We start from the raw sequence: 13,361 nt of genomic DNA on the forward strand, positions 1-13,361 counted from the left end.
GTATTTCCTTTCCTGACTTTTCGCCCGCAGCTGTGGCCGGCATCTGCGGAGGAGTCACACTGAAGGACAGGGTCTCTCAGTGTCAAAATGTGTTATATATATTACTCTTCCTACACACTTTGACACTGAGAGACCCTGTCCTTCAGTGTGACTCCTCCGCAGATGCCGGCCACAGCTGCTGGCGAAACGTCAGGAAAGGAAACACTAAGACCACGGTCACACAGTCCGGATAACCTACAAGAATCCCTGCATACAATTGAACACATCCTGTCTGACCGTTCTCTGTACAAAACATCCCGTGGGTTAAACGGTTAAAAACTTGGTTATATTCAAAACACCATCTGCCTAATAAAGTAAAGTGTCAATTTTTATTGAATGGTTTTCGATTGAACGGTTCAGTACCGGGGACTACTGAGGGCGTTGCCGGTTTTCTAGTGGATGTGATGGAGGTGCAAAAACGGGCAAGCTCTGATATTTGATTATATGGTTCCTTGGTTTTATTTCACTGATTTTATGTTTTGCGATCCCTTTTCGTAACTACTGTAATATTTTTAATGCCATTAAAGGTTGATGATGATGATGATGATGATGGCAAGGGCCCGCCCAACCAGGCCGCCTCGCCTTCCGCCGCTGGGCGGCTCCGCCTCTGCCGGCCCGGGAGGGAGGGAGGAGGAGGAGGAGGCGGAAGAGCCGCCGCCGCCGCCGCCGGGGGAGCCGTGACCGGGCCCGCGGCCGCCCCCTAAGCGGCTCCACGGTCCTACGCCCGCCCGCCATGAAGAGTCCCAGAGAGGAGGCGGAGCAGCCCGCAGGTCGGTCAAGAGCCGGAGGGGGCGCGGCGAGAGGCCCCTCGGAGCATGTGCAGAGCGCCGGGCCCGCCGCCTGCACGCGGCACCGGGGCGGCGGCCCGGGCTTAGGGGAGGCAGCGAGCGGCCCCTGCCCTGAGCCGCCTTTGCTCCCCTGAAGCCCTCCGCCCTCCCGCCGTGGCGGGTGACTTTTTTGGGAGAAAAACACGCGTCGAGGAGAGGTTTGCAGACCCGCACGTAACGTGTGCATGGCCCAGGGGGCGCGGGTGGGGAAACCTGCCCCTGGCCAGGCGCTGCCTCCTCCTCCTCCCGCGGGGATGGAGGGGTGAGTGAGGCTGCCCCTCGTGCCGCAGCCCCCGGCTCTGTCCCTGGCTGTCCCTTCAGGAGGGGAGAAGGGCAAGAGTCCAGGAGCACCTTAAAGACTAACAAGAATATTTTCTGGTAGGGTATGAGCTTTCGTGAGCCACAGCTCACTTCTTCAGATAGGATCAGTAGTAGAAAAGGGCAGGAGCCCAGGAGCACCTTAAAGACTAACCAAAATATTTTCTGGTAGGGTAGGAGCTTTCTTGAGCCACAGCTCACTTCTTCAGAAAGCTCCTACCCTACCAGAAAATATTCTTGTTAGTCTTTAAGGTGCTACTGGGCTCCTGCCCTTTTCTACTACTGCAGACAGACTAACACGGCTACCCACGGTGAATTACTGCGCACTCCACCGCCAGCGGCTTGAGGCCATTTGTGCACGGGAGGCTTTGCCTTGGCTTTGCCGCTCTCTAGATGCGCGTTTTCCCCATCTCAGTTCTCAGAGCTCTGCCTGGGGGCTTATGGTTGAGCACTGAGAATCTATGGATGGGGGGGAGGAAATGTGCACCTAAAGAGTGGCCGATCCAAGGCAAAACCTCCCGTGCATCAATGGCCCAGTTGGCAGTCTGCAGAGTCGCTTCGAAGCCGCCGCTCTCTGCCGTCCTCGCGGGTGTTGGGCCCGGTTTGAACGCGACGCTGTTCCCTGCGGCAGAAGTTTCATGGACTCATCTCTCGCGTAAACAAGGGCAATGCACGCTTATCGGTTCTTGTAGGTTATCCGGGTTGTGTGACCGTGGTCTTGGTATTTTCTTTCCTGACGTTTCGCCAGCAGCTGTGGTAGGCATCTTCCGGATAACCTACAAGAACCGATGAACTCTGACCGTGAAAGCCTTCGACAATACACGCTTAGTTTGCATGCCACTAGCCCTTGCTGGTATTAAGCGGCGGGTGCTGATTAAACGTATGAGTGCTTTTCGCAGAGCCCATGCATAGTTCAGTGGGGTTCGTTACCTGGCCAGATTCGGCTTTAAACTGGTCCTAAACCCAGGCCTTATAATCCTTTAGAGGCCAAACAAGGCCAGTTCTCTCCCCTCCCCATTATTTTTCTTCAAGGGTGGTTCTTAAAAAGCAACAGCACCTGGGTTTTCGTGAGGCGGTTTTTTTAGGGCGTGCACACATTTTTCTGCACCTAGGAAATTATGTGGGTTGCCCCTATTCCACTGCCTTTCTGATACGGCGAAGTTCATTATTCAAGGGAGTAATTATTTTATTTGCTATTGTACACACATTCAAGTGATAAGAAGCCTATTTGGAAAGCCGTTTATTTTGACTTCTCTATCACGAGTTGTATTTGTATAGTTTTCTTTAAAACAGTGATGCCACTTTCTAGAGTTCATAATTTGAGATGTCCTGATAAAAGCAGGGGATTACTCCAGGTTGTATTGGGAGTTTGTATTTATTATGATCCCCATAATAACACTAAAAATGCTAGAAATCCCCCCTATAGCTGAACTCCTCAGGTACAGGTTCTAAATATTGCCCATCCTTACTTTGCACTCTGTTACAATTTGACACTCTGTTAATCCTGAGGTCAACATCATAGGCACACTGTATCTTAGACGTTCAGGTGGGTCTAGCTACAGGTGCAAAACACTGCAGTTAGTCCTTCAGTTGCCCTTGAATTAGCAGAGATCCAGCTTGAAGGGAATTGAGGTTGGCCATAATTGTTTCATCAAGTAAATCGTGGAAGAAATGCAGCCCTGCCCTGTACACACTACCTGACCTCCTACTCTGGGATCTAGATTTGAGTTCATTAGCAACTTAGAGACCATTTCAGGGTATAAGCTTTTGAGAGCCAAAGCTCCCTTCATCAGATACGTAGGGAGCTTTGAGTTTTGAAAGCTTATACCCTGAAAATCTTGTTGGTCTCTAAGACGCTACTGGACTGCAATCTAATTCTTCTACTGCAGACCAGCATGGCTGAAACTGCGTTGGGGTCTGTTGCTCCTGAGCTGCTGCTTTATAGTGGCTGTCCATCAGCACTCCAGACCTGGTTTCTGGGTTTACTACTTCTGTAGCACATGTATTGCAAGATTCCTGGCAGTGTGCTGGTCAGAACACTGCAGTGACAGCATTCATCTACAGATGATGTCAGAGACTTTGCTTTTTCTCTGCTCTGTTGGTCTGCATACTTCTGCTATAGCACAGAAGGGAGCAGAGGAGAGACCGAGGATTTGATATTGTTGGGGGAGGAGGCAAAGGAGGAGAGGGGCAGAACTGGTGATCTCAAACATCTGGCTGAAAGGATGGGAAGGAAGACCTGGAGGTCTCACTGCTGGACCAGGCTGACAAGCCCTCCAACTGAGCCTCCTGAGGCTAAATGATTATTCACTGAAAGAAATAACGGCAGTTACAGCTTCTTGTTGTTCTGGTTCAAGTACCTAATTGTTCTGTGTTACCTCACTGAAAGAAACCAATCTACAGTTCTTTCTGAGGCAGCAAAAGATGAATGAATTAGTCTTAATATCTCCATCCCATGCAACAAGGGAACTAAGGGTTCATTATGTGTGGAAGATTAGGCAGTGGTGGTGCTGAAATGCTGACTGCCCCCGCTTTGTTTCAGCTATCCCTTTTGAAGCAGCTGCTTTAGGCCTCTCACAGCTTCTTGCGTTTCTCACTGCAGTAGCGGATAGATTGATGCCCGCTATGCAGAGATGATAACCCAGTTGTTGTTTATAGAAAATACATATTATTGTTGCCAGTGGTATTAGTTAAAAGTAGTTGACCTGAAATATTTGATTAGAGAAAAAATTCAGCAGAACTCATATAGTGTTGCTTAAACGGTGCATATGAGAGAATTTTCTTCATATGAGTAGCCCTAGAAATCAAATTACAACTTTGAAACTGCCCAATTTGGCTGTTTTTTAATCCATTTGCTATGGTAATATGCATGCTAATAAACATTGCATTTTTGGTAATAATTTTTTTCTGTGAAAAAACAGTAATGATAAACGTTTTACCCTCTTCCATCTCCTGAACGCTTTAAATAATTCCCCCACCAGGTGGTTATTCTATGATACCTGTTTGCATAATCAGCTTAATAAATTTTATTTAAATTAGGTTCTCTAGTTTTTTTAAAAAAATTGTATGCTGATTTCTACACAAATGAAAGATTAGGCTTCCCTCAAAGGGGCAAATAAATGTTCAGGAAAATGTCTCTGCTTTTCTGCCCTGCCGTTCATTAACTGCTGTCTCCTTTTTGGTGCAGGGGACCATGTGCAGTTGAAAGTACCAGTTCTGCAGCAGTGGTACCATTGGGACTGCGGGCTGGCCTGCTCCAGGATGGTACTGCAGTAAGTAAATGTGGCTGGGGCCGATGAGAGCACTTACCAGCAAGATAGTTTCTGGATTTGAGAAAGAGTGAAGGTTGCTGGTCCTTTAATAAATGTACGACTAGCTGTAGTGCCAGCTTCTCAGCTGCGAGAGGGAGGAAACATGGAGGAAAAATAACTGAAGTCACAGCATAGATCTTTCTATCAGAGACTGATTTATTTGATGTAAAGATTCTGAAAAACCATTCTTTCCTCCAGTGGCATACACTTTGTATCATACCACAGATTTGCATTGCTCTTTAAGTAACTGTAATCAACAGATAGCTTTTGTCCTCTCCATGTGTTATGCATATCTTGCCCTTTTCCATTCCACAAAGTTGCTGCTGTTGGTGGCCCACAAATAACAATAGTTCTGATTTTCTGTGTGTTGTGTTGCCTGGGTTTCATTTTTCCAACCTCCTAGCTGTCCTGCTGAACTCGTCTTTCCTTCCACAGAGGAACATGAGCTTTAGGTGCAGGAGAATATTTAGATGCCTACTTAATAGATATGAAGCAGAAGATTTTCATTTCTCTCCATCCCTTCTGCCAAGACGTTAGTCCGTGCGCTGGTAATTTCCCATCTTGACTACTTGTAACCTGCCTCTCCTCATGCCCTACCCATTCCAAGCAGTTTCCAAAACCAAACTTCCTTTCCTGCAATTCCAAACCACTCTCTTTCCTCTTCATTTCTGAATTCTTCCAGTGGCTTTTCCTGCAAGTTTCTTCTCACTGCCAGGTCATCCCATAACCCTGATCCTGAATGAGCTACTCTCTCCCACTGTTCCTGAAGTTTCCCCTTCCACCAGTTTTTTTTCTTGTCCTTCTGTTTGCCACAGTGCAGGTCTGGTTCAGACACCATCGTGGTTTCCACACTGGGAATGTGCCGCAGGCTCATGCATTTCCCCTACCCGCCCCCACGGTTTGTGTTAATCATAGTTTAGGGTTATGGCCTTATTGGGGCTAAGGTTAGAGCTGACCAGGTTGTCCAAAATAGATGGCTTGCAAGCCCATTTCAAAATGTGATTTCAAGAGAGGGCTAGTTATTTCAAACCATAGTGGTGAGCCCTAATGTGGCTGTAACATTTAAACTGTAGTACAGAAAGCCATGGGAGTGGGGGATTACTGCACCTAGAGGGGAGAAGCAAACTCTGAACCATGGCTTGGGGATCATTTGAAATGTATCTCAGTCAGTGTCTGAGGAAACGTCCCATTGGATGTTTGCCAAGTTTTTTCTTTTATCCTCCACTCTCTCACTGGTTCAAAAAAACACCCCACCTGTAGCTATCAGACCCTTTTCTTTGGTCCCTATTGTATGTACATAAATCAGTGGATTATAAACTGCTCTAAAATACATTTTTGTAGACATGTATAAAAATACATTACCCTATAAACATATTAAGTTACAAAGTCCCAGAAGGAAGCAAGTATTTAACATCCCATTGCTTTGAATTTTGGGTCCTTTTGGTGGTGGTGGTGGTGGTGGGAGTATCTGTTTTAGACAGATTCTATAATGCTACGTTTCCCATGTGCCATATGAAATGTTCCGAAATGCTCTTTTTTACCTACTGTTGAATCCACCCATTTTTATTTAACCACAGATACCTGAATCTTCTGAATGATGACGAATTTCAGAAGGCCATTCAGGAACTCCGGCTGACAAAAAGCATCTGGACCATTGACTTGGCCTACTTAATGCGCCACTTTAGTGTGAAGCACAGATTCTGCACACAGACCCTGGGGGTAGACAAGGGTTATAAAACCCAGGTCAGTTTCCTGGTTCTAGCAGTGAAATGTTGATGTTACCCACCTTCTGGTCCTCCGACAAAGTGAAGACTGGGATTCCTTTTGAAGGCCATGTGAGGTTCAGTCCATGGTTTCCTTAGGAGCATGACACCAGTGGCAAAGAAGGCAAACAGAGACCTGCTGTAGCCTCAGTTGGAATACTGTGTATCGTTCTGGTTGCTGTGTCTCAAAAATCATATTGCAGAACTAGAAAAAGTTGTGAAGAGGGCAACCAGGATGATCAAGGGGTTGGCGTACCTTTCCTATGAGGAAAAGCTGAAGAGTCTTTTTAGTTTAGAAAAAGCAAGGCTGGGGAGGGCATGACAGAGGTCTATAAAATTATGCATGGGGTGAAGAAGGTGGATAGAGGGAGATAATAATAATAATAGAACTTGGGGGCCACCCAATGAAGTCGATTGGCAATAGGAACAGGATAGACAAAAGGAAGTACTTGTTAACTCAATGAGTAATTTAATTATAGAATTCACTGCCAGTGGGCATAGTGATGGCCACAAACACAGATGGCTTTAAAAGGGGTTAGACGGATTCATGGAGGATAGGTCCATCAATGGCTACTATCCGTGGTGAGTAAAGGGATCCTCCATATTCAGAGGCAGTAAACCTCTGAATATCAGTGCCAAGTGGGAAGGTCTTGGTCTCTGTGTCCTGTTCATTGGCTCTCCAGAGCAACTGATTGGCTGCTGTGTGAGATAGGATGGTGGACTACTGGTCTGACCCAGCGGGGCTCTTTTTATGTTCTTAAAAATACAGTTTGGTTTTTGTAATTCATAAACGTTCCAGTCTGTCTGATCTTTGCTACTGCTGTGTTGTTCTAGATCCCATAGTTGTGTATCCCTCAGCGGATAACTTCAGGCAGCGCTTTCTGCTATAGCTTGGTTCCTTCACAAGCCACCTGCTCCAGATTTGTTCATGCTGAGAGTCAGTTTGACCAGCCTCATTGTCTTCTTTGTTCAGTCATTCTACAGGAAACACTTTGACACAGAGGAGAACCGAGTCAACCAGCTATTTGCGCAAGCCAAAGCCTGCAAGGTGCTGGTGGAGAAGTGGTGAGCTGTCAGTGGTGTCTTTTTCTCTTTCTGCTTTAGCATGCAAATGGGACAACTCTTCTGGAATTGTAAGCCCCAAATGTGAAAGCTCTCGAGTCACCCTTCCTACAGATTTTCAGCAGGGCTTAGAGAATTGAGAGCCTACTAAATTAGTGTCAGACTGGGACTGGAGGACCCAGGGAAGGAGGGAAGAACTAGATCTACCACCTTGAGGGGAATTCACAGTGGGTAGCCGTGTTAGTCTGTTTGCAGTAGTCAAAAAGGGCAAGAGTCGAGTAGCACCTTAAAGACTAACAAAAATATTTTCTGGTAGGGTATGAGCTTTCGTGAGCCACAGCTCACTTCTTCAGATACAGCTAGAATGTGAATCCATCGGTCTTTAAGTAGAGGAACAGTATGTAAATGTGAATAGCAGGCTTGATTGGATTAGGTGTGATATGCAAAAGAGTCTGTGATGTCCAGGGGAGAGATGGGTGTGGAGAAATCAGCATTGGTGATTTCTCCACTGAAATGACCAATGCTGATTTCTCCACACCCATCTCTCCCCTGGACATCACAGACTCTTTTGCATATCACACCTAATCCAATCAAGCCTGCTATTCACATTTACATACTGTTCCTCTACTTAAAGACCGATGGATTCACATTCTAGCTGTATCTGAAGAAGTGAGCTGTGGCTCACGAAAGCTCATACCCTACCAGAAAATATTTTTGTTAGTCTTTAAGGTGCTACTCGACTCTTGCCCTTTTTGACCACCTTGAGGGAGAACAGGATAAAAATGCACCAGAATGAAGTTTAAGAAACAAGTCAGAACTCTTGCATTGTAATCCTGTGCATATTTATCTAGAAGCAAGGCCCGTGGAATTCTGTGAGATTTATTCCTCGGCAAGGCTGCAGTTGCCTTAGTTTTCCAACTTGTCTCTCCAGATGGGAGCACTTTTTTATCTATCTTTTAAATTAAAGTTGGGGTTCTGCTGAGCAAGGGTACCATCTACGTGTTCATTGGCAAAGATTTTCAGACTCCAAAGTAGCTCTGTGGAGGCATCACTGCCATCAAAAGGAATGTTGCAGATTTGAACATCCATGTGATGATAGCTGTGCTCTGACCACAAAGCAAGCAGAAAACAGCCATTTCTGTTTCCATTCCAATGAAAGGCGTATTGATGGTAAAAAAAACAACGGATCATTAGAGAAGAAGATCATGAAAATGGGCAAAGAAATTACTCTGGACAGGATTAACCCAGTCCTATGAAGTTGCAGCTGTTTCCAGGAGGTTTTATATTAGCTGTCAGTTGTAGTCACTCAACCAGATGGGCACTCATCCAGATGGGCAAACCCTTATTGGGGTTTTTTGCATGAAGGCAGGGTGTGCGTCCCGTTCTGTACCTGGTCCATCAGGGATGGAGGCACAGAGTCTCAAGAAGAGGCCAAAATCAGGCTGCGCTGAAGGTGACCCTCAGTGTTGGAGAAGAGCCTTGGTGCAATCTGTCCAGGACTTAGCATGGGTTAGGCTAAAGAGCTGTTTATCTAGCAAAGGCTAGTATTCCACTGAAGTTTTATCTAGGGTGCATATGACCCCACTCCTTCCAGTAACCAAAGCTGGAGCAGGATCCTGCAAAGATACAGAAAAAGGTGCTGTTCTCCTGCCTGAGACTAGACTGCAGGATGCTTTGAGCTGCCAGGTGCACGGTCCTTCATTTGGTCTGGGCTGCAACACCAGCTCTCTGCCTTCTTTATTCCTGGGGGAGACTCTAGGGGGTGTGAAAGTGCAGTTCCTGTTCTGTTTATTCCACTGGCTCTTGTACAGGAGCCTGCTGTCATAGAGAAAGGAGGCTCTGGAAGTGCACGGAGCCTCAGGTATAGTGCTGACCGTGGAGGGGGTTCCTCAGGCCTTGAGGAATCTTCTTCCCACATCAAGGCTGAGGCAGAGTGCAGGTGACACTACAAGTTCCTTTGGTGTTGAGATAAAAGAAGGGGAATGCCAAAAGTGCAAGAAGGCATGTGCATCTGGACTGGAAACGTAGAAGGGGAAGCTGAAGAGCCCATATGTTGTGGATCATATCTGAATAGATTGTTCAGATTGGTGTGGAACACATCATCTTCCATTGTCTTTTCAGTGGATGAGATTAGCAGCAGAGGGAAAGGTCTTATGTGGTTGTTTCACTAGCAGGAGCAGCCAATTGCATTTGGAACTTGGTGACTGGGAGCTCCTGTCCCATCTGACAAAGGCAACAGAGACAAAGGCCTGTGCAAAACATCCAGTTGTTTTGATTAGGAAAAATCTAGATGTGTTTTTCAGGCCTTGTGGCCACAGCTAAAGAATAATAGTGTTTCATCACAAGCAGTCAAGTTTTAAGAAAATATAATTTTTAAAAAAATCTTCTGTGCAAGGCTAACATGCCAATGGGTGCTGTCATGCAGATTTTAAAACCCTCCAGACACCCTTATTCCAGAATAAAATGTATCTCAAAATCAAAATACTTATTTGGATGCACGTGTGGTCGGAATTTTCTCATTCGCATGTACCCTTGGGGATTGTAGTCCCAGTCTCCTGTCCTTGGAGATTATAACATAAACTTTATACAAAGATGGAATAGAGTTCATATGTGCACGCATACATGGAATTTTTACAACTATAGTTATAACCTTAAATTTCTAACATGATTATCACTTGCACAGGCTCAATGCTAATTTATTATTATTTATTTAAAACATTTATATGCCACCTTTCCGCCCAAATGCGTACTCTAAGATGGATCCAGTTATGGAATTGATATTGCCTCGGCCAATTTAGCTCTTGGGAAAGGCAAGGAACAAGGAGCTCTTTTAAACTGCTTTATTTCTCCACTGGAAGAACTCCATGCTTAAAGTTTCCTGAGGAGTTATAGCCTTTACTTACAGCATTTAGATGAACAGCAAAAAATGCTTGATATCTATTCCGGCCCTCAAACAGCACTAGGGACATAGTGGGGGTTACTGCACTTTGTATTCCCAGCGATATATTAAGAGTTTGAAAATGTTATAAAAAACATCGCTTTAAAAGGGTTTTTGGATACCACGGCTTATAAATGGTTGGAAGACGTCTTCACAGCTGAAGGGGCCAAACAAAGTGCGAACAGTATTTTTTATAACGTTTTCAAACTCTTAATACATCGCTGGGAATATGTGTGTGTAAAGTGCCGTCAAGTCGCAGCCAACTTATGGCGACCCCTTTTTGGGGTTTTCATGGCAAGAGACTAACCGAGGTGGTTTGCCAGTGCCTTCCTCTGCACAGCAACCCTGGTATTCCTTGGTGGTCTCCCATCCAAATACTAACCAGGGCTGGCCCTGCTTAGCTTCTGAGATCTGACGAGATCAGGCTAGCCTGGGCCATCCAGGTCAGGGCAATACAAGTGCGGTAACAGCCTATGAATTTCAGAGGCCTTAGCTACCTGGCTAGCAGCCCTCCTAGCCTACTTTCTCTCAATCTTCTTCCACAGCACAGTGACAATTCAGGACATCCAAGACCATTTGGCCCAAGGCCATGTTGCCATTGTGCTGGTGAATGCAGTCTTGTTGCTGTGTGACCTGTGCTCCAGCCCTGTCAAATACTGCTGTTTTCTCCCGATTGGACAGAAGTGCTTCTGCAGGAGCCCCGACTACCAGGGCCATTTCATTGTCTTGTGTGGCTACAACGAAGCCTCAGGGAGTATTTATTACAACAACCCTGCCTACGCTGACCGTGAGTAACCACCCCCTGCTTCCAAGCTCTGGTTTCTCCTCCTCTCCAGTTCTGTGAGCTTTTATTCTTTTTAAAATTTCAAGTAGTGCTAGTCAGAGTTGCTCTGTCCTGTGTCTGTTGTGATTTCATCACCCATGTGGATTAATGGCTACAGACTGGAAACACCCCCCCACCCGCGCTCACATTCTCATCCTGCCACAAAGCTCACTAGGTGACTTTGGACCAGCAGCCCCTCTCTCTTGTCTTAGCCTACCCCACAAAGTTGTTGTGGGGGGAAAAAGGGGTGGGGAGGTCCTATGTATACTACACATAGCTTTTTTATTTATTAATTTTTTATATTCTGCCACATCCAGAATTGTGACTTACAACACAGTACAGAAGCACAGTCAGGTAAAATAATCAAGATATTAATGAATCCATCCATCCTTGGAAGGAAAGGCAGGATAAAAATGTGCTAGAACAATCATTTAAAAATATTCTACATTCGCCATTCTGTGTTGTTACTGCAAGATGCTCATAGCAATGCTCAGGGTTGGATCCAGACAAACATTTCTGCAGGCACAAGGATTTTCACCCATGGAATGTGATTTTTCTACTGCCCCCTCCCGTGGCAGCCCCAAATCCCCCCTGAAATTGTTCCAGGGTTCTCCTCTCTGCCAGAGCAGGATTTTGGTAGGTTTGGGGCTGCCACAGGAGGGGGTGGAAATTGCATTCCATGGAAACATCTAGTCTGGATCCAAGCCCTAGTTAGTCTCTGAAGCGTGGGTTGCTTGGTTTATCGTGCTGCTTGATTAGATAGCCCTGCTTTCCAACTGTGGATTTCCACTAGCTGGCCTTTTGGCCTCTGTCAGACCCCAGTTCCCCCACTGAATACATGTTGGTCCTGTCCCACAGGAACATGCAGCACCAGCATCAATAACTTTGAGGAAGCCAGGACAAGCTACGGCACAGATGAAGACATCCTGTTTATTTACACGGACAGCTGACACCCGGGGTCTGGTGCTTTCCGTTTGTCATTGGCCCAGCCTGCCCAGCACCTCTGTGGCAGCTGGCTTGTCTCAGGACTCCTGCTACAGAGACTTTGTTCCCAGACTGCAGCAGGATTGCAAACAAGGGATGCTTTAGAGATGCTGGTAGAGCTGCGTTGCTGTCCTCTCGCCATCTTTTTATTCTTGATGAAATAGCCTGTGTATATACACTATGCTATATTACATACATATGGATGTGTATGTATTTAATTTTAATTTTGCACATTTAAGTTTAAAATGCAAAACCAGACTTTCTTTTCCTGTTGGATGTCAGACCCTTTTCCTTCCCAGGAATAAAACTCTCAGAAACCAAGTCCACTAATGTTAGTCATCACTTGGGTGCATATGGAGAAAGGGTAGACACAGGAGGAAGCAACAGGTGAAGACTCATCCTTCACCCAGATCACAGTAAAATAAACTATTTTTGAGAGGAGGGCAGCAAGAGGAAGAAGTTACTCTTGTCTAAAAAGGATTCCACAGACAGAAGCAGGCTGATTCCCACAGCTTCTTTTGAAGCAGAAGGGATGTGCTTGTAGTAACCGTTTTTCTGAAAGAATCCCCACATTCAGCGATTCACTTAAAGTGTGAAAAATATTTAGCTGTGTTGGCAGCAGAGGCTGGAAGTGCTTTCAGAAGATGGTTTCATTAGGTGAATGGGGAAAGTTGTTGCTTAGTGACTGCACTGCCGCTTGGAAATGGTGGTATGAATCTGCTCACCCATTTATTTGCAGACACTCTGCTTGCTTCCTCAGAGTAGCCTTTGAGGAAGGGTTGCAGAATCCTGAATTTACCGAGCCTCTTCTCAAGAAGCTAAATGTTTTCAAGATAAATTTGAGAAGAGTCCTTTGCGAACTTGGCGATCGCAACCCTACATGATTAAACATCTTTAAACCTTTGGATTTTAAGCATGTTTAACAGTGGAAGTGGGGTTAGCATCGCTACCACTTGAATAGCCGTCACCCATAAGACTCTGAATACAGCTCCCTCCAGCAGCTGTCAAGTGACACTTACGGATGGCCACCCACAGGCCCAGCCTTACTGTCCTGTTTTTAAACGGACACTGTGCTGTCAACAAATCTGTAAGCCAATGGCATGGCCACAGAACGATGCTTTAGCATTCACTGACGCCTGTGCAGCTGGTAGTATCACCACAGGGCTAGCAGGTAGGGAGGGAAACTTCATTAGCTGCTGCAGGCCTGTAGTTGGAGACTAGAACTCTATTGCCAACATTTTTCAGGGACTTCCAAGGCAGAGACATCCAGATCCAGAACTGATGCAGGGAAACTTC

At 45.9% G+C, this 13,361-nt stretch overlaps 1 protein-coding gene across 1 annotated transcript; it reads left to right on the top strand.

Moving 5' to 3' along the window:
• The first annotated feature begins 706 nt into the window (after positions 1-706).
• Positions 707-12,537, top strand: GUCD1 (guanylyl cyclase domain containing 1). The gene is made up of 6 exons (XM_056859400.1): positions 707-809; positions 4,372-4,456; positions 6,073-6,238; positions 7,232-7,323; positions 10,804-11,045; positions 11,940-12,537. The coding sequence occupies exons 1-6, from the start codon at positions 773-775 to the stop codon at positions 12,029-12,031; spliced, it is 714 nt and encodes a 237-aa protein (XP_056715378.1). The 5' UTR covers positions 707-772; the 3' UTR covers positions 12,032-12,537.
• Positions 12,538-13,361: the final 824 nt, after the last annotated feature.

Source organism: Euleptes europaea, chromosome 13, assembly GCF_029931775.1.
Source record: "Euleptes europaea isolate rEulEur1 chromosome 13, rEulEur1.hap1, whole genome shotgun sequence".
In the NCBI taxonomy this organism is placed as follows: Eukaryota; Metazoa; Chordata; class Lepidosauria; order Squamata; family Sphaerodactylidae; genus Euleptes; species Euleptes europaea.